General features: G+C 40.0%; 1 protein-coding gene across 3 annotated transcripts; it reads right to left on the reverse strand.

Moving 5' to 3' along the window:
* Positions 1 to 420: 420 nt before the first annotated feature.
* On the reverse strand, positions 421 to 21414 carry RIPK2 (receptor interacting serine/threonine kinase 2). Of its 3 annotated transcripts, none has more exons than XM_075415894.1 (11): positions 21216 to 21414; positions 18439 to 18592; positions 17126 to 17281; positions 14123 to 14280; positions 10864 to 10913; positions 10354 to 10515; positions 7090 to 7175; positions 6818 to 6907; positions 5948 to 6005; positions 2235 to 2414; positions 421 to 1016 (listed from the first exon to the last, which is right to left on the reverse strand). In XM_075415894.1, exons 1-11 carry the CDS (start codon positions 21401 to 21403, stop codon positions 691 to 693), a joined length of 1608 nt encoding a protein of 535 aa, XP_075272009.1. In that variant the 5' UTR covers positions 21404 to 21414; the 3' UTR covers positions 421 to 690. The 3 variants fall into 3 exon arrangements, with proteins under 3 accessions (XP_075272009.1, XP_075272008.1, XP_075272010.1); XM_075415893.1 differs by having other exon boundaries at positions 5900 to 6005; XM_075415895.1 differs by lacking the exon at positions 21216 to 21414 and adding an exon at positions 20778 to 21024 and having other exon boundaries at positions 5900 to 6005.
* Between the last annotated feature and the right edge of the window lie 299 nt (positions 21415 to 21713).

The raw sequence follows: 21713 nt of genomic DNA on the forward strand, positions 1-21713 counted from the left end.
AAGAGGAGCTTAAACGGGTGTAACCAAATAATGAAAAAGACTATAGCTGCACCCTTTCTAATGTATCAGTTCTTCATAAAATAAATATGATCAGTGTCCTCCTTGCCCTTGGGCTCCTCTTTGGACTGACATTCTTCTGATGTAGTGGTCTGAAGTGCTTGCCCTGGCAACAAAATCAGAAAAACAAAACATAATAAATCCTGTAAAAATGCAATATAAACTTCCTCCCAGCTGCCGTTCTTCTCTGATATCTCCAGAAGAGTAACCAGTCTGGCTGAAAGAAGAAAATTCATTATACACACAGCATACAAGCCCCAAAATAGAGGAGGAAAAAAATCCAGGTGCTCTATGGGAAAGACCAGATGGGTTGTCTCAATCCTGTGAGGTTAAAGAAAAGGATATATGTAAACAGAAAATAAGTAAAACAGGGAATATTTAATGGTTTTTCTTTGTCATGTATAAACAAAATACTTTTATGAATTGAGTCAACAAGTGTCAAGTGTTTGGCTTTACAAGTGCACTCCAACTGATTAAACTCACCAAATGCAGTCTAGATGAACTCAGTGTCATTTCTGAGACTCTACAAAGGCACAGTCAAGACAAAGCAGTACATATATAAAAGTACTACATAGAAACAAGAATCGTGTTGTAAGAAATATTCACATGGCTTCATACAGAAAAAAAATACATTTAAAGATGCAGTCTTAGAGAATTAGATACAATGTCTGGATAAGGTTGAAGTCCTAGCTGTTTGTTATCTTTCAACTTTTGTATTATAATTCGGGCAAATTCCTCTCCTTGGCTATCTGAGGTATCAAGCAGTTGTCGGACTTTTGATGTCCTTGTGGGTTTGGTGCTTATAAGTTCATAGTCTTCTTTCATGAGTAAAAATCTTGCTAGAAGAGCATCCAGTGACTGATTCAAACAGGCTTCAGTCATCTGATCAATAATTTCTTCTCTTTTACTTTGTATCCATTGATGAGCTACATTGTGTTGTATGGTTTCCAAAGCAAAATCTGAGATTGGAGAGGATGAAAAAAACAAAGAAAATTAGTATCGTAATTGTCTGTGAATACATAGTGCCATAGAACAAAGAACAAGCTGAGAATGAGCTGTTTAAAACTTGCTTTTGGTCAGAAATACACTAGAATACTAAACCTGTTTTTAACATTTCACTACTGTATTCCTCATTTAAAATGCTCCAATTTGTTAAATTTGGTGGTTAGAGTATTTATTTTATCTGAATCACAGAACAATTTAGGCTGGAAGGAACCCTCAAGGCGGTCGCATCTGGTCTAATGGCCTGCTCAAAGCTGGGCCAACTCAGGTTTCTCAGGGCCTTGTCCAGCTGAATTTTGAGTATCTCCAAGTGATGGGACTTCTGCAGTCTATGCAGACAACCTGTCCAGTGTTCAACCCGACCTGGTACTAAGAAGAGAGTGACAGTAACTTCACTTTCCAGTGGGATTTTGATTGAAGTTTACTGAAGACTTCCCTGTAGTTTCCTACGTGTTTTCCTCAAGCTGAGGATTCACATGGTAAAAAGGTGGAGACTCTTACATTTCCAGAAGAGGGATGATGCGGCAGATCTCGATAAAGATTCATGTTATTGTGTGGCCCACAAAAAAAAAAAACCCTCTTTGAACAATTCATCATGCATTAAAAGTTTCTTTTTGTTGTTTTTTTGGAAGTAAACTTTTAGCAGTTATTTGATGCATAGGAATATCATGCAGTGGGCTCTCAACTAACACAGAAGATCATTCAGTGTGAGATGCTGACACAGTTGCTGCTTCTCTTTGCCCTGCCACCCCTAAGATTGACAGGCCTAAAAAGTGGGCAGAAGTGACAGGCAACAAGATGAGTTAAGCTCCAGCTAACTTTTATTCCTGTTTTTCTGGATTGCACCACTGCTACAGCAGTAGGAGAAAGGAGAAATAATATGAGCGAAGGGAACTGGATAAAGAAGACCCAAGGCAGCCGGAATTAAGTTTGCTTAAAAGGAGAGAAAAAAGCTAAGAGCTACAGGTGCATGTACTAGGTCATATTTTATATTGATTTTACTTACTTTGTAATATAAGGCTGCAATGACAGAATTACTTGCATTCCTAGTGTGTAGAATGCTTTGTTTTCATTTTACACATGAACAACAGTTCCAGTTTCCATTCGATACATACATATATTTGATATTAGGACACTTATCGTGGGTCTTGGAATTAAATCAGTGTTTGCTATACCTGCAGGAATTGGAGACGACCGCAGCATACATGGTGAAGAATTTGAGGTGTCTGAAATACTCTTGTCAGATGAGGGAAAATAACTGTATGGATGCATTAGAAGTTTGGCGCTCTGAGTTACAGAGATATTTTCATCTGTGCTCTGACTGCTGAGAGAGTGTAGACTCCCAGAATTTCCATCTTAAAAGAAAAAAGGAGGGAAAAAAAAAAAAAGCAAGCTGTATTACTTCTATATTCAAATGAAACATAGCCATCAGAGACTATTTAGAGCAATTCCACAAAACAAATCACAGACAACCTAAATTCCCTTCAAATACAACACATTATTCCTTACACTCAGGTTACGAGTACATTTATGTTCCTTATCTTTTACCAGGGCTTGACCATGGGTTTGGGGGTCTTGTTTTACTTTGAAGGAATATTGAGAAAATAAATCTGGTAAATGTGAGCTTTAAAAAAAGCTCTGTTTGACAGAAAATTTTTGTAGGGATTAGAAGAACAAAGTAACTCCTTCAAGTGTTTGGAGAGGTAGCTAAGAGTCAGCACAAAATCTGACACATTTATTTTGATGAAGTTTGGCAGTGTAACAAGGGTAAAAAGATTCAAAGAAAGATTTAGGTGGAGGGAAAGAACATGAAGACCAGTGGTGACATTTGGTGGGAAGCCAGTGGAAGCTTTTGGTAGTCCATCAAAACAGTGTATGACTTGAAGAAAGCTTCATGTAAAAGTTTGCAAAGAAATGAAAAAAAAGTTTTTATTAGGTGGAAAGCTTAACAGTTTCTATTTTTAGGATTTTTTATGGCAGAAAAAGATGATGGATACAAAAGCAGCAGTAGGAATGACTCAAAGAAAAGACGACAAATAGCTGATGAGAAACCAGTTACAGGACATACGCCTGTTTCTGTATACAGTTTTCATTACAGATTTTCACAGTGTCATTTGATAAAGAGCTTCAGGGATGCTAACTAAGAAACAGAGATGCAGATCTAAGAATTTAGATGAACATCTTAAGACACAAGAACAGGCAGCCCCCTGGACAGCTCAGTATTTATAGATACCCATCCAACGGGGGTATTTGAAAGTGTATTCCTAGATCAGAGTGCTGACCTGTGAAAGAATATGGCTGTAAGTACAATAAGCAGGAGTAGGAAAATGTGAAAGTAATGTCTCTCTCATTACTTAAAAACCAGAAGACTAGAACTCCTAGTAACTAGCATTTCATTTCATTCAACAGGGAGAAAGTAGGCTGGGCAGAGCTAAATAGTGTGAAACAGCAGATGTTACCTACTGCATGAATGAGAAAGGATTAGAAGACAACCGATATGAGTGAAAAATCATTTTAGAAAAGGATTTTAAACAGCTCTGGTAGGACAGACTGTTACAGATCGCAAGGCACACACGGATCTTTAATAGCATTAGAGAAAAAACTACTGGGATTGTACTAGTATGGAAGAATGAACTCGAACAGTGACCACAGCATAAAGAATAGAAACATGCTAATGAGACTTGCAGATGTTATTCAGAAAGAACGGGTTGACCCGAGTTACTCAGGAATAACCTAGTTGATCTAGAAGACTGGAGTAATAAAAGTGGAAATATGGTAGCACAAAGCACGAGATCTAGACTTTCTGCTTCAAGCTGGGGCTATGTTTTGGAATTGAGATGAGGGGGAAAAAAAACCTTGGTAGATTATTCTGTAATGAAGTACCTTGTCAGAAAGGAAAAATAAATTTCTAAGGTATATTAAGTTCTTATTTCAAGCAGAAAACACCTGTTACACTTCTTTTCTAATACTAAGTACAGATGTCTGGTAGCCTTAGTTCAGTGACTTAAGTTAGAACATGCACAGGGAGGACTAGTAGGATACCAAGAGAAATCTTATTTTACAAATGGACTTCAAAAAAGCATATCCTGTTTGTCTAGCAAAACAAAGTGTATTAAAGGATTACTCTCTATATCAGAAATAAAATGGGAAAAGAGCTATTTAAGCTTAAAGCAATGCCCAAGAACAAGTGTGTGTAGAAGCTGGCTAGGGAAGAAAAATTAAAGAAGCTGTAAGTTCCTAACGCTGAAGGAGCAAGTTTCTGAAAACAGCCTTCTGATTATACTGGTGGAAAAACCAGCTCAACTAAAATCTATAGTCACTAACTTTTGCCTTGGTACCACACCAAACTCATCTCTTGCCAACAGCGACCTGGGAATAGATTTTCAACTGAAATAATAGCATCTAATTTAGGCAAAGTAAGAAGAATGTCTGTCTTGCTCTCCTTTGTAAAACTACCTGATGCTGATATTGGCAAAGTAATAACAAATACTTCTGCTACAGTATGGTTTTGTAGACACTATTTTCACAGGCTTTATAGTATCTATAGACACATGCAACAAAGTCTAAGCAGTAACACTGTAAAGGAACACCAACTGATCAATCAGATTAATTGTACCACCACAATCTCACCAATGACCTCCACAGGCAGATATGACAATTTTTAACAGGAACCAGCAGCAAGAAGGGCCGACATTTATCATTATCTTATCTGATTAGACTTACATTCCATGCCCATATTCAATCAAATATTCCATTTTCTAAAATTCATCACAATTTTTCTATTAAGCTTGGTAACCACAAGTTATTATTCATCTTTAAGAATGTTATTCTATGTGTATAGATAAATGCTTGGGTAGAGGTACAGCCAAACTACACTACATTTGCTTTCTGTCATCTCCCCCTGTAACTCAAATTCCTTAAGCCTCTAGGAATTTATTTTTCCCTGGATTTCCTGCTGTATTTATATCTTTCTAGTATTTATATCTTTACATCTAAAGTACAAGCCCAGAATTGTGGATGTGTTCAAACAAGAGCTCGAAAAGAAACTGCCTGTGCCCTCCTACCTCTGTGCCAGAATATATCCAGTTTTGCAGCACCGCAGCACACTTTTTGATGCCCTACTTTACAGCAATGAAGTCAATGGTCTTGTCTGCTTTCACACCACTGGACCCTGCAAAGCCAAAGGATGCTCCATTCTTTGGGAAATTTACATTTGCATTCTTTCAAGAGAAGAAACTCAAATGCAGTTTTAGTTACACAACTTATTGCTATTCCCCTGGGTCCCATTGCATTTTTCTGGCTTCTGATGTCAGCAAAACCTCAAAACTGAGTTTTGTCTGTGAATTTTGCTAACTTTTATACAGAAAAGGTGACAGCTACAAAAGGTCTGTGCAGATACTTTTACAAGGCAAGCTATTTATTAAAGCATTTTATTTATTGAATCAAAAATGATCGAGAGGTTGGGCTGCATTAGAAACTTTTAGTTTACTCATTTAGGAGTTTACAGATTTAGGAGTGCCTCAAAATGTTTAGCCTTTTTAGAAGTCGTTTACAAACAATTAAATTAACTCCCAAGAGTCTGAAGAGACAAGTACATGCTATCTCTGCACTCACGATCCTCAATATGAAAACTGAAGTTGGGGGGATTTCTCAAGTGACAGGAACAGAAAATCAGTGCTAAAATATCCACTTTTTTACCCAGAGAACTAAGCTTACAGAACACATCTCTTCTCTGACATAAATGGAAATCCAGCCATCTAGTATGCAAATACAGTGTTACAGTGGGAGCATAATGCTGCGATGGCAACTTAAATTTATATGAAGTCATTAGTATCTGTACCTGATGAGAGGATATTACACTTGGGAACAGACTGGAGCCTTGATGTACCTGAAGAGATGCTCCGAAGGGGAAGTGCATCACATTGTAAGGACCCAGAATATGTTTCCTGAAATTATTCCAGTTGTATAATGAAAATGCACATTAAATACATACAAAGTTGCAATGATTTACAGAGTACTTTCCCATCATTGTCTTTTCTTTACTATCTAAATGCTCAATAGACAGCGCAATTAAAATACAGCAAAACAGAAGAAATCTATGTAATCCTAATACTTGCGTTTTTTTTCCAAAGTTTACAGCAATTTTGCACAGAAGTTCAATTGTTAGTAAGAATCCAAAGAATCATAGAATCATAGGTTGGAAAAGACCTCTAAGATCATCAAGTCCAACCATCCACCCAACACCACCATGCCTGCTAAACCATATCCCGAAGTGCCACATTTATACGTTTTTTGAACACCTCCAGGGATGGGGACTCAACCACCTCTCTGGGCAGCCTGTTCCAGTGCCTGACCACTTTTTCAATAAAGAAATTTTTCCTAATATCCGCGCAGCATTAAGACTCAAAATGTAAAAGGAAATCTACACAATCCTACACAGGCAAGCTCCATAGAGGTGTCAGGAAGCAAAAGTCTCTTACAAGTTGCAGACACTGTGTGCTGCATTCCTCCCTGAGGGACTGGCTTTCCCACACTTGGAGGACATACGAAACATGCCCTTCTTATTTCTGCTTACCCACCCTTTACTATCTTCACCTATATGGCTACGCATTTGTTACATTTGGCATTTTATGCCTTTCCTGACTGCATAGGAAAGTAAACTGCAGAACACTTCCCCCTTACTAAGTTAATCCCCCTTTAAAGCTCTCAGGATCTGTAATGATGCCGACACATCAAATGTAGTATGTAAAATATTTACCTCTTGGGAATTCAGAGGTATATTTAGAGATACCTGCTCCACACCTGCTTTCTTTCCACTCTTGTAAATACATTGCGATTCATACAGTGACTGGAAGAGAAATATTTACCTGTATTAAATTTCTGCTATAAGACAAGATGACAGCTCTGTACAAACACACGCTTCAGCCATATACACAATTAGATAAATGACACTGGAGATTACATTTCTTTCAGCAAGCAAAAATTACCAACTTACTTGACCAGCTTGTGACCATAACAAGAGCCACTCACCTTTGATCTCTTTAAAAGAATTACTGCTTCCAGCATAGCTATTTCATCAAACGTTCGCAGGACTGGCTCCAGGTCTATTAAACATTCTAAACAAAGAAAGAGTACTTTGCTGAAGGGTTTAAGGTGGAAATTAAGTCTTCATTTTGCTAAAGCTACCATCTTACATTTATAAAAGTAATTTGTCTATTGATACATATCAAACTACTTATGCTGCTAAACAGAAGTTTCTTGCTTTCAACTGCTAACAACAGTTTCACATCAGCAAAACAAACTCTGTCCTGATCTGGCCACCTGAGAACTCTGTATCAGAAGAGATGCAGGACTGTGCCAGCCCAGGAGTCTTGTGTTGCTGGAACGTATAGATCGGTGGGTTTGCCATGTTTCAAGATAGACCCAACAAGCCAGATGAGCGCAATGGGACCAAACAGCACAAGACCTTAGAGTGGGTTGCCGTCTTCCCACTCCAGCAGAGATGTTAAAGATTTTATGTGAGAAAAACAAAGAAACAGCCCCTCACCAGCAAAATCCACAATAGACGTTGTACGGCATGGCCAGAGAAGATGGTGACAGTCAAGGCACTGACCTGTCACATCCAGTGAATCCGAATGACAGTGTCCTCATGCCCACCAAAGGCAGCAAGTCAGAGAAGCTACAATCATCTGCTCACGTAGAGAGGCACACGACAATCCAACAACCAAGTGACAACCTGTGCTATGCTCCCTTGCTTTCCAATGCTGACAGGTTTACAAAACTAAGTATTTAGAATTTTGAGATGACTGTGTTATAAAAATGTCTCTTTGAAACTGTGCTCAAGTACAACAAAACTTCAGGAAAGGATGATGGCATGTCACAATTCTACTGCACTTCTATGGACTCTACCCTTTCATCAAAACCCACTTACCATACTAGCAATCCGAATCACTGAACCCTTATTAACTTATTTTTATTTTTTACTGTAATTTTACCACAGTTCTCCCATATTAACTTTTTTCCACTAGTATCTTCAAGACATACATTCAACACCAGGGTTCTTATTTTCTGGCATCAGCTAAAACACAGTTTTACACGTTTGGCACTCCATTTTCCACACTGAAATACTACCACTGCTAATTTTTGTTGATTATAATTCACCTGTAGGTACACATTCCAAGTACATGCAGAAACACAGTGATAGGTAGTCATTAACCCTTCTTTATAAGGGGAACAGACAGGTTAAACTTTAAATGGAAAAGCTCGGTTATTTAATAAAAAGGCAGTTTGGGTGTTTTGGTCCCCTGTCCCCCGTCCCCCCCCCCCGCCGCCCCCATGCTATTGTAATTGCAAAATTTCCCGATCAGTGAGCTTTACTTCCCTTAATTCTGCAACAGTTTTGCAACTTCCTCTTTCCTTTTATGATAGTAAAGGAAAAAGCGATGCATGTTTTATTCAAAGACGGTCTTACTACAGACACAGCATTAATAACAGAACCCAAGTTAGCTCACACTTTAATACATATCCCAGGTAATTACTCCTTCAGTGTGACCAAAGACTTTCATTGCTGTTTTGTTTTGGTTAACTGACACAGGAAAACAAGAATACATAAGGAAATATCATGATGTGCCTATTCTTTCTGATTTAAAAAAAATATTATAAATAGATATATTTCCTTGCTGGGAAAAAAAAAATCCACAATTTGCAATCACACAAACCAGACTCATGCCAAAATAACCTGACATTTAAAAATGTTCTTAATGCAAAGATAACAGTGGCTCAAAAGAGGTCATGTAATTCATGTTGGACTGTAAACTGAACAGGAGGATGCTGTATGTGTTTGGATGCATACTCACTTTGCCCTCTAACAAACTGACGTGAAAAACTGAAGTTATGAACACTTCTTTCCAAGCCATCTGAACAGCCACTTCCTAGCACTTTCCAGCTCAAAGGAAGTATGGCTATAAAGGTTTTCAAAATAATGAACAGACTTCTGTTCACCAAAGCTACAAATGAAACATTAAGATTGCAGACCTCTCTACTTGTAACATTAAGAAACCCCAACAAAAGAAACCCTAAAACTGAAAAACGCCAGAACCAACTAAGGAGCCCTGGTATTTCAGGTTTGAGTCACTGCACCTTCAACCTAACCAGTCAGAAACTTAAAATATAGCATTGTTTAAGCCAGAGCTCTTTGTACTGTTCTACATTTTAATACTTTCAGTAACTCTCTTATTTTACATTTTTCCTTCTCTAAGGTGGTCCAGCTTTCCCTACAGAATTAGGATCATGTTTTCTAAAGGAGTAGGAAGGAAGATTTTAAAGCACACGCAAATTAAACAAGCGCAGTGAGGCAGCTGCAAGAACCACTGTTGGCTTCACCACACTAACCTAAGTGACCACAGCAACACTCGCAAGAGCAAATTTCACAGGTGAAAACAGGTAATCGCTTTCTCCCAATTTTGATGGAATTACGTTTATGCAATGGCCAAACAACGGCTGAAAGTCACCACAAAATTAGGCATGTTAAGGAGAAATTGCTATGGGGGATAAACTTGGACTCAACATACACCAAGTATGTCAGTTAAGTGCAATAAACATAAGTTTGCAAAAATCAAACCAAAACTTCTCCATTTCACACTACGCCACTCTACCCTCTGCAAGCTTGCACTTCAGTCTTATTCTCCAGATTCTGCAATTCACTGTACAAAAGGCTGAAAGTGTCTATATTTGGTCTCACAGACAGAAAGCTGAACAAAGCAAAGATGGAAAGAGAAAGTTGAGCACGTGGATTCAACCAGTTCCTGCTTGGTCTGGGAGGTGGAACAACCAAAAATAAAGTCTCAGTGAAAAAGATTTATACTGAGATGCAAACACAAGGTGAAGTCACTACAGCTTATCTGACGTGCAATGATTTGTCGGTGTGCTTGCCAGCTTGCTCATAAACTCATAGTACTCATTATATACTTCACTCCCTGTTCCCCCTTAAAAAAAAAGTTCCCTTTGACAATAAACAAAAAAGCCAAGTGCAAGTAGTTAAACAAACCACGCTGCTGTTTTACAGTTATAGAGATGGCAAATGCAAAAGACTCAAAGTACCAACTTGGTTTTATGGCATACACATAGTTCACTCATAAAAGTTTGTTTACAGACATGCTGGAAGCAGACAAGCACCTCATCATACACAACAAGAATGAGTACATATAGCTCTTGCTTTCTTTACCATGTAAGTACCATGTTCAACAGAAATCTGGCAATTTAGAAATCTTTTCTCATTATGCAAGGTAAACTCACTTAAGAAGGATGGTCTTTCATCTGGGTTTTGTGCCCATCCATTTCCTATCAATCTTATGATGAGCGCTCGGTGAGGAATGTCCATTGATAAACTTTCTCCACTTAAGTCTAGTCGCTGTCCTTGTGACACACTATACATTATCTGCAAGGGGTTTATAACTTCTGTCAAAATAGACATCATGCATTCATTAGAAATATATGCAATACAAATAGCTTACTACAGGAGGAATAATTTAGTTTGCTGATACAGTATTTATAGTTCACCAAAATAAGGTTGTTTCTTTTTTTAGAAAAAGATTTTTTTTTAATTTATGAAACAACATTATAATTTAAAAAACATTACAGAAAAAGAGTGTCTAATCTGAGAAGTAACCAAATGTGTTCTTCAACAGGAATACAAGTTGAATCATTAAAAAGTAACCCCTAAAATGAAGTCTCCAGGTACCCAGGTTTCGGGTTTAGCCTTTATATAAGGCTGGAAAAATAAATTGCAGAAAGATATTGCCTTACCTTCAAATGGCTGTTTCCTTGACATCACTTCCCACATAATAACTGCATAGCTGTTTAAAGTATGCAAAGTATAGAAGACGTTATTTTAGATTACCAACACTTAATAACACAATGTGCTCAGCTTCACATTTTATTAAAAACATTTTGCTAAAATGATCCCGCATGGCACACATGGGACTAAATACAGCTAACTACAATGATGACTCAGAGATACGAAAACTAGCAGGAGTTTTAACCGGTTAATATTAAGTACAGAAAAAGTATATGGCATATAAACTCCTATTCCAAATTTGTATTAGCTCTGCTCTACTAACACGTTGTCAATTACGTAGATACAGTTTAAATCTCAGTACACAAACTAAAGTGAGTCCCAGAGCCCTAAATGCTCCGTCCAAACCGCAATACTGTGGCATCTCCCCAGTCCAGATTGGCACTCTCTGGCATCCCCATGGGAAGCAGGGTACCAGCACAAGGAGGATGGCATTCACCCACACCTCTATCCCAACACAAAGTCAGGCAGGTAAGATACGGACTTTTATCTGGGAAGCACACTCCAGCTTCCCCCCTAGACATATGTACTTTCAACACATGCTATCTTCTCTATAGGGAGAGATGGCACTGTTACATAGAAGATTCACTTTACAGAAGAGACCCTGAAGAAGACCACCCTGAGCTATAGCCAGCAGACTGAACACGCATCTCCTTCCTCAAACTGGTGACACTCTTTCCCATTCACATCAACATGAATGGGAAGTGGCTCAGTGAATACAAATCTGCTCCATCTTCAGTAGGCTAGTCACTCCCTTCAGTCATCAGGATATAGTAAAAAAATATACCTTTAAACAAGTTTGTAATTTAAATTAGATTATAATAGTTCATTTAAATGAAGTGTTGACTTCATTTATAAAAAAAATAATCAATGCAGTTAAAGCAAATAAAGAAAATAAAATAACGTAAAAAACCCAAATCTGGCTTTCCTATTTAAGAACAGGAGTTTGGGGTGAGGATTATATCTAATACTTCCTAAAATGAGAGAGCAAAAATACATCTCTGCTTAAGAACCTAATTTCCACTGTCAAACATACCCTTATAAACTTACCTCTACTCCCTTATTTTTTCAGTAAATCAATTTAAAGAGTGATTTAATTTTTTAAAATGTTAATTCAAAAGAAAATTAAATCCAATTTGCACTGAAGGAATAAAAATGAAAATATGCAAAGAATTATTTCTTTGCTAAAGAAGAATTACACTTGTCAGAAGTGTATTGTCAGAATAAATGTTTGCTCAACTACTCAAATAACTGTACACAAAGACAGTATTTTCCTACATCACAAAGAAGTACCAAATTTTGGATACAGGTTACATTTAACTGCCTTTAAGCATTATATGATCTAACAGCTACCAGCTAGGAAGAATCAAAAATTAAGCAAGAACAAAACACCTGATGCTTAAAATCAACCATATCAATTGAACTCTCCTAACTATTTATTCTGTTCACATTTTAACAGTCATCAGTGATAGAATTTATTCAAGTAACTTACAATAAAAGCAGTCCTCCCTGTTAGAAAGCCTGCTTTTGATGGATTGCTGAGAAATTCATGCAGGCTGACTTTTTTGGCATGGCAAATTGTTCCTTTCTTAAAAGTTAATGCTGCTTAACTGTTATTTAAACAATTTGTTTCTTTAAGAAATCATGAATTAGCTTCAATACCTCAACAACATTCAGCTGTATCTGCTGTGGTCAACTAATCAGACATCCAGCCTTTCATTCAGGTTGGAATCTCTCTACAATTAAAGATTATTTTCTCAATTCTACACCACTGCGGCATACCACTTCCTGCGGATTCCCCTTTACAGGATTCATGTTTTCCTGTCTTTTATTTCTGCTTCATAGCATCTCCTTCTGATCCCGAGCCCAGACTGTCCTGTGTGACCTTTCTGGTGGTCATTTCCTTCACTGTCTCTCTACCTTCATGTCTTCCAGCCCTGAACTGCCATCCCTCTTTACGATGTTGTCTCGGATTCTTTTCTCTCTTCTCAAATAATATCTTTCCTTCTAATTTATTAGTTTTCTAAGGTCTTCTACTGATCTTTTCTCTCTTATTTTCTCCCGTTTGGCCGTTATCCCTCCGCACGCATATTTTTTTTTTCTTTCCAACAAACCTTTGTCTTCCTCATCTCCACTCACTCATTAAGCCACCAGCCACAATTTCAAATCCTCCAAAACCAGAAGTTGGAGGAGATAACGTCACACTACTACTTCTTTCCCCACAATAAACCATTATTCCTTTTCAATGTCTTTCTAGTCCAGATCTTCCCATCAAAGGGTGAGGAAAGCAGGTATGTTACCATCTCTATTCTTTGAACAGGAATGTCAAGGAACTTCGTATGCGCCTTAAGGGTAAGGGATAATTAAGAGAAACAGTGGTCTCCCTGGAAGTCAGCAAGACCCTCTGAGATGGATTCATCTCTCACCAAAATACAACCCTGCCAAAGATTGCTGCAGGTAAAGGTGGTACAGCACAACAGAGAGACAGACTCTGTCACGTGGTATGCCTCTTCATGCCTCCTCCATCTCCATTTAGACATGACAATTCCCTCCACGATCATTCAAGTAATCTTTGAGCTCTCCAAGCCTTTTCAAATTAGCTAATTGTAATTCTAATATTCTAAGAGCAATTGCCGTTTTGTTATATGGGTTGCCACCACTCTACTACTTCCTATTGTATTACTTCTACTACTCAGAACTGATGCAAATCTACCTGAACTTTCATAAAGTAAGATATTCCTTAAGGAGATCTCTTTAAATATTTCCTCCGACCCCATTACCCTGTTTTTTCCTAACCCATTTCCAAAAATATTTTCTTCTTTCCCCCGACTACATCCTGCAAATTAAGTTAATTGATGTGCACAAATTGCAAGGGTACGTACTTTGAAATGATGGTGTGAACAGTTTTACCCCTCCCTACATTGTCTCTACGTGTACACTCATTTATGAAAACCAGCCTTCTCTGTCTGATTCTGTAGTTCTAGCTTAATTTCTGGACCATTACACTTGTCACAGTGTTTCTTAAAGAAACGAGTCATTAAATCCAGCTACCACTCAATTGTTTTTCTCCCCAATTGATTTTGCTTATACACCTATGATACTATTACTACTGAAAATAAAAAAAATTGCTAAGAATATGTTAAAATCTAAGTTCAGTAAATGAAATTTGAATTCACATTGCAAAGCCCACTTGAGAACAACATGAGTTACCTGTAGATATCGTGTTTTACACTTGCACGGGTTTTCTGACTGGGATTGTAGTCTTCAGGCGGCATGTAGATAATCGTCCCTCCTTCCGGCAAAGAGGTTTCACTTCGTGATTGTGACGTGGATATGACACGCCATTTTGACATGCCAAAATCTGCAATCTGGAAAGGACAAATCGGTTGTTCTGAGAAGAAAAACGTTGTCAGAAATTCCTGAAATACGCCCGAAAGAACAGGTCACTTAAAGTCCTTAACCTGACACACAAAAGGTACGTGGTTGTCCTAGCAACAGAAAACACCAGCTCCAGTTCAGAAAGCATTCCCCAGTCGTGACTCATGCTATCCCTGTAGTGCTGCCCTAACCTCTTGTCCTTTTAAAGAATAACTTGTACTCTATGGCTGGAGAATCTGCTATGGGAGTCTGTCCTGTTTGACGAAAATCACTTTCTTTGGTTAGAAACAAGCAAACAAAAAGCCACTGAGTACTGCCAGCTCCCTGGTTGTAAAACACAAATTTAACATAAATCGTAATAGCTCTATGTAACGTAGCCTACAGATATTCTAAGACAGTTGCTGTCACAGAAAAATTCAGGGCACTTCACCTCACCTCCAAAACTATGAAATATTAATCTTGAATTAATAATAATGATAATAATAATATTATGTCATTATGTGCTGTGAAAAGTTGATGAATAGTTTCTGTACTGTGCACTCTGACGCCCTGTCCCTTTCTACAGAGTTCACACTACATCTACGTAAAGAATTAATTGACTTCAGCTTATGTTCCCAGACATCCATAAGCCAGGGTGCAAGACATCAGACCAGGTTACAGGCAGAGAGACAAACAGCCAGCAGAACAGGCTTGCTGGCTGAGCTGCAGAGCATCTGGCACACAAGGGAGAAAGATAAGCAGCCAGCTACCAGCTCTGCACTTGTCCAGCATTTGCACAAGAGCAGAACAATTTTCAAAGATGCCTGTGTGAGCACTTTGGCAATTAAAGTAACAGATACAAGCTTTCTGGAGAGTGTACAGTCAAAATCCACAGTGCAAAATAACCTTTTTTTTTTTTTTTTTTTTTTTACCTACAACTCGGTTTCATCCAGCCTTCCTCACTGTAACGGGTCATGTTATCCTGCGCATTCAGTAGATCTGGGACAGCCAGAAGCATTCTATGAATGGTGTTGCTTTTACACGTATGTAATACTACTTCTATTTGGCGTGCATGACAACCTTCCTTGCATTTCCTGCCAGCTGTTCTAATTTAGAAAAATCCTGCTTCACCCAAAAACACACTTGCAAAACCTAAGGACGGGCTTCCAGAGACTCCTTACAGGAGGCAGGGCAGGTATGCAAGAATTAACCTCTTCCCTTCAACGGCTCCAGCAAAGCAACCGTTTAGATGTGGTCAGGCAGAGCACCAGACCACACCAGTGCTCTCAGGGATTCAAAAAAGAGTGGATAAAAAAATGACTCGCACCAGTTCCCCAGTCAGGTTTATCAGGAAGTTCGAGCGATGGCGATGCCAGCACAGCTGAGTGGGAGGAGGTACGAGCTGCTGAGGGCGTGACTGGAGACAACGCTGTGTAAAGGCACCTTGCTGCCAAGAAAAATGTCTTTGCATTGGAGAAAAAAGAAATCAGCACTGGATCTTTGCTCAAAGGACTCATGAAAAGCTTCATCTCACAGTAGCAACTAAAGCATTCACCATTCGAGTACAAATTAAGTGCAAAATATCTCATTTCTCATTTACTTGAATAGCATATTCTATCAGTTTTAAAAGTAGAGGACCTTTCATAAAAAACCCCACAGCTCTGGCAATTATGGAAGCACCTAACCATTTTGTCAGAAGTACTTTTTATTTCACATCATGGTAGTGCTATTTTAAAGACAGAATTAAAGTTTTAAACTAATTTACTTCTCTATGTATACAGTTTGCTCGAAGTGCTTCTTAAAAGCCATCTTCCAACTTGTTCAGATTTAGCAGTTACATTTTACATGTTCTTATACTACACTCACAGAACATAGGGAGGTTCTCCTTCCCCTCTACACTGCCCTGGTGAGGCCCCATCTGGAGTACTCTGTCCAGTTCTGGGCTCCCCACTTCAAGAAAGATGAGGAGCTACTGGGGAGAGTCCAGCAGAGGGCTACGAGGATGCTGAGGGGACTGGAGCATCTCTCCTGTGAGTAAAGGCTGAGGGAGCTGGGCTTGTTTAGCCTGGAGAAGAGAAGGCTGCGAGGTGACCTAATAAATGCCTATAAATATCTGAAGGGTGGGTGTCAGGAGGATGGGGCCAGACTCTTTTCAGTGGTGCCCAGTGACAGGACAAGGGGAAATGGGCACAAAATGAAGCACAGGAAGTTCCGTCTGAACATGAGGAAGAACTTCTTCCCTCTGAGGGTGATGGAGCACTGGAACAGGCTGCCCAGGGAGGTTGTGGAGTCTCCTTCTCTGGAGATATTCAAGACCCGCCTGGACAAGGTCCTCTGCAGCCTGCTGTAGGTGCCCCTGCTTCGGCAGGAGGGTTGGACTAGATGGCCCACAGAGGTCCCTTCCAACCCCGAACATTCTGTGATTCTGTGATATGGCATGATAAATATCAAAAGGGTTATTAACATTTGAATTTCATCTACTGTCCTCCAGAACTAACTTTTCTGAGCATCTTGGACAAGAACACTTTCTTTTTTCTGCTCAGAAAGGGCCAGACGTAGCTACCCTTGGAAGGCTGCTGTACGAGGCTGCCACTGCTAACGAGTATCAGCTACTGCTATAGCACAAACAGCCCAAATTCTGGCTTTCTGGTCTTTTCAGATGGATCAAATCCACACTTGAGCAATGCAGAGTTTTCAAAAGAAGTTGATAAGTTGTCTGCAAGGACAGAAGAAAACACCTGGTATACAGTTACATCCCCTCTGTACAGCCACATCCTTACTCTTCCTTCTCTACAATTATTAAAACACTTTCACTCATTCTGGATGCTGAAGAATTTAAGAACTGAATGACCGTACCTTGACATGAAACTCATCATCCAGCAAAATATTCTGGGTTTTCAAGTCATGGTGCAGCAATGGAGGATTCATGTTGTGTAAATAGTTTACTCCCAAAGCAATTTCATAAAGAATGCGGAATCTCAGGCACCAGGGAATGTCAGGATACACATCCTTCTGACAAGATGAAACCACAAAACCAGATTATAATCCTCTGTTCTCATCTAACAGCACAACACAAAGACTTTCATAACAAGAAGCAAGTGACCTGGGCAAGCAGTGATCTTTTAAAACATATATTACAAAAACTCCTTAAAATAATTGTAACTGACCATTAAGACTGGTTAGCTGCTAAAACAAATATATATATAAATGTTAATCATGCAGTGTTATGTTTCTGTTCCCTAGCATTCATGTAATAGTTCATGACTGGTATACATGAAGTAGGACATTTACTACATTACTCATTCATATGGAAATACGATTTACAGATTAACTCCTGTACGAAACTTGTAACCCACAGATTATGAATACTGCACAAAGGAAGACAAAAATCGTATCTTCAACTGACACTGGAAAACCAAAGAAGATGTGGTGAAGCTAAGCACAAAATGCTACCCTTATAAATAGCAATACAACAAGAAAAAGGCAGTAGAACTCAACTGAAATCTTAGAGGTTACATTAACACTAATGCCTTTATGACAAACACACAGCTGAGTTCTCTAAGGCACGAGATATTTGATTTAAGGTACAGAAGAGACTGCAGTGCTGCTCAGATGCAACTGCAGTAGCTTTACAGTAGAGCAGCAACAGTGGATGGTTGCACCAAGCTAATGGAAGCAGCTGAGAGTTCAGCACAGGAGAACTTACTTCTGAGAGTAAGGTCTGGCAGAAATATCTGTTACCTGTTTACATTAGAAATATTTGACTTCTGTAAACTAAAGTAAAAATCTTCATTTTTTTTTTTTAACAAAGATTCAGATTCAGGAAAAACCCCTCATATTTGTGTGACATTTACATTGGCAAAAATTCTGACACCCAGGCTGAAGTAAGTGTAAATATTTCAGCTTTTAATTAGAGAATAACAGAGATTTTTAAAGTCATTGTATATAATAATTCAACATGAAGCCAGTTACAGGTCACGACATAGGAAAAAGTGTAATAAAACAAAAGTCTGCTGAGTTTGGTTGTCTTTTTGGGATACAGAAAGTCTATCTGAGCACCGAAAACTATTAGTGACAATGACTGTCTTTTAATTTGAAATATTATTAATAACATACTTTATTACTTGCCTTAAGTAGGGAAATTACAAAAGACTGTTAAGTACACTTACCCCATGTAAAAGCTGGTTTAATGACCCATTTGTCATGTATTCTGTTACTATCCCCAGAAATCCAGGCTCATTGCAAATTCCCAAAATTGGCAGAATGTAGCTAAACCTGGCTTTGTGTAATATCTCTGCTTCTTTTAGAAGGTGGTTTCTATCACTTAAAGAAAACAAACAAACAAAAAACATTACCATACCAGTACTAGGAAACTCAAAGCAAATGTTGGGTTTACTACATTCGCTTTACAAAATGATGTACTGATATGCAGTACCACCACCTTTCACCACTTGTTTCCTGCTACGCTGTTTTGATAACGAGATACTGTAAGACAAAGTAGAATCTGCAAATGTAAATACAAGATAGCTTCCGCAGTTTTGTTGTACCATAGAAAATCTATTTCCATCACACATTTCATCTATGTTCCCAGTAAATACAGAAATACTCAGAACTCCAACTTACACCATCCTGTGTAGTCATAATGGTAATAACCAGCTACATTTGTCCTACTTTACTGCCTGTCTTCAAACCCTGGATTTTCACCAAGGCCCAATATTGATCTCCTACAGAGTGGAGTTTTTATTACTCACAATTCTTCAATCACTTAAGTTTAGTGGACACTGACATGAACTAAAGTACTATGGGTTAAAGGAATGCACCTTCAGTTTCTGAAGGAAAAGAAACCACCAACCATGTTTTGTTTTCACATAAATTGTTCTTTCAAACTCGGCCCCTGCTTTGAACCACCCTGCAGAAAAAACATGCCCTGGTTGCACAGGAAGCAGGAAGGGACAAGCCTCATGATGTTTGGACACCTGAATTTGGCTGTGTGAATGCTCTCCGTTACTTCAAACCTCCTCCTAAACGTGAACTTCATGCGTCTTTACAAATTCAGACCTTGCAGCATGTGGATTTGAGAAGCTCAAGTTTCATTTGCGTATGCTTCTATCCCTAAAAACGCTAAACTTTTTGGTATGCCCTGTATCTCAAATGTTCTTGAAAAAACGGGTCTGCTGATAGTGAGGATACTTGGACCATGAAGAATCATTCTAAGAAAAAAAGATTTAGATTCCATACCAGTGGAGACTGGTACGGGTAGAAGTATGTGACTAGGATATCCAAATAACAACTTTTACAGCACATCTAAGACCAATCCTCTGGATATGAGCCAGTCCGATTTAGAAGCAACACAGCTGTGCTGGGGCATGGCTGCGTACAAGCCAGGGCTATGCTCATCACAATTTCCTCAGCACAGCGCTGTGTTAATGTGGTGGTGCATCTCCCGGGTTAGAGCTGGCTTGCATCCATCAAGCTCAGGCCACACACTGAAGAGCTCACGTCAGTCTGGACCCACCACTCTAGATCCCAAAGAAAAGGCCATCGGAGTATTTGGGAAAAAAAGGAAGCCCGGACAACTAAAGCCTGCTGCTTTTACAACAGGAAAACTTCAAATTTAGATGATGTGAAATTAAGGGCAACTGTTGGTCCTTATCTATGCGATGGAAAAAAGCTTCTATTACAGGAAACTCTAAGAAAAGAACAAAGTAAAAAGGCAGCCTTCAAGAAAACCACAGGGCAAAAGACACAATTCCCTCCCTCCCTCTCTCCTGAAAAGACTAGGCTTGAGAAAGCTAGGGGTTTTCCCAGATGGTGAGGCAGAGCTGCATGGGATTCAGCTGTAGCCAGGAAACGAGTTGCAACACATCGAGGTCTATTCCTGTGTTTTTAAGTCACTTCACCTTTGTCTGCTCCATACCAGAAGGGCATAGAGTAATGCCTAAATAAGTACAAGCCCACAACAGCTTCCCAACTGGCTTTGCTCTTTGGCTGGTCACACACCAAGTTCTAGGGTACACAGCGCAGGATTCCTGTTTGGGGAATTAACTGCACCACGAGCTCTTCCCTTTTCCTGACAGCATTTACAGGATGCATTTTACATTGCCTGCTATACAACCGACAAATCACTTGCTGCAGAGACTTGGGTGTAACAGATTTCTTACAGCTTTCGTCTTCTGACAGCATTTCTGAGCTTTGCGTGATACAGGGTAGATGGCTGAATTATTCTGATTACCTCAGTTGCCCTTTTCATCATCATTTCACGGGTTAGATGTCACACTAATCTAAAACCTTGCAAGGCCAAAAATAGTACCTGCTGTTTTCTACCAACAGCGTTCAGAGGACAAACACTGTATTTCTGATTAACAGGGTTTTAAGCAGACACTTATATTAAAGAAAAAAAAAACCAACAATAAACTTATCAGAGAACACAATATTCCTGTTTAAAAACATAACTGAGATTCCATTTCCTTCTGGCAAGGTTTCAGAGATAAAGCCTGTGTATACAAACCTGGGGAGTAAGAGGAGAGGTAGCTCAAAACATTGGGTCACAAGACTAGAAGCCTTGTTATTCCGAGTGAAGCTGTTTTGCCTAAACGCCCAATAACTAGATCAAAGAAACCTGAGGCAGTAAAGATTACAGACACCTAGATAACACGCAAGAGGCAGGTTTACAGTCAGGCAGGCTTCAGATCACTTAAGAAGAGGCAAATTTGTACTGATACGATAAAAAATTGGCACTGTGGGGACTGAAATGAGGCAGAGGCGGATGAAAAATTATTACCTGCTACCCCTTTACACGGAGTGACTCGGGGGGGGGGAGTGATGGGGGGGGGGCGCGGCTGCCGGGTGAGGTGTTCCCCCCTCACCCGGCAGCCGCGCCCCCCCATCACCCTCCCCCCCCGGTGATGCCCCGTCTTGGCAGTCCCCCTCCTAACCCCCCCGTTACCTGTCTAGCAGCGGCCCCTGCAAGCATTTGAGAGCCACCGGGACCCTCCAGTCAGCGTGCCGGGCGGCGGAGACGGTACCGTAAGCTCCCCGGCTGATGAAACGCAAGTCCGGGAGCTTGTTGGAGGGGATGGAGGGAAGGGCGTAGCTGATGGCGCCCGCCCGGCCTCCGCCATCCCCGCCGCTCATCCTCGCACTCTGCCGCCTCGCCTCGCCTCGCCTCGCCTCGCCTCCCCTCCCCTCCCCTCCCCTCCCCTCCCCTCGCCCTCCTTCCCCGCCCCTTCCCACCGCCTCCCGGGCCCGCCTCCCGCCCGCTCCCCCTTCCTCCTTCAGCCCCGCCGAGCGGAGCCTGCCCTTCTCCGCCGAAAGCGGCCTCCCGCGGCGTCCCGGGTCGGGGAAGGCGGAGCCGGCGGAGTGCGGTGCCCGTGTCCTCCCACCCCGGGGCAGCGGCCTCCTCCTCCGGGGGAGCCGGGCGTTATCCCCGGGGAGGGAGGGCAAG

The sequence above is a fragment of the Opisthocomus hoazin genome, chromosome 3, assembly GCF_030867145.1.
Source record: "Opisthocomus hoazin isolate bOpiHoa1 chromosome 3, bOpiHoa1.hap1, whole genome shotgun sequence".
Taxonomy (NCBI): domain Eukaryota; kingdom Metazoa; phylum Chordata; class Aves; order Opisthocomiformes; family Opisthocomidae; genus Opisthocomus; species Opisthocomus hoazin.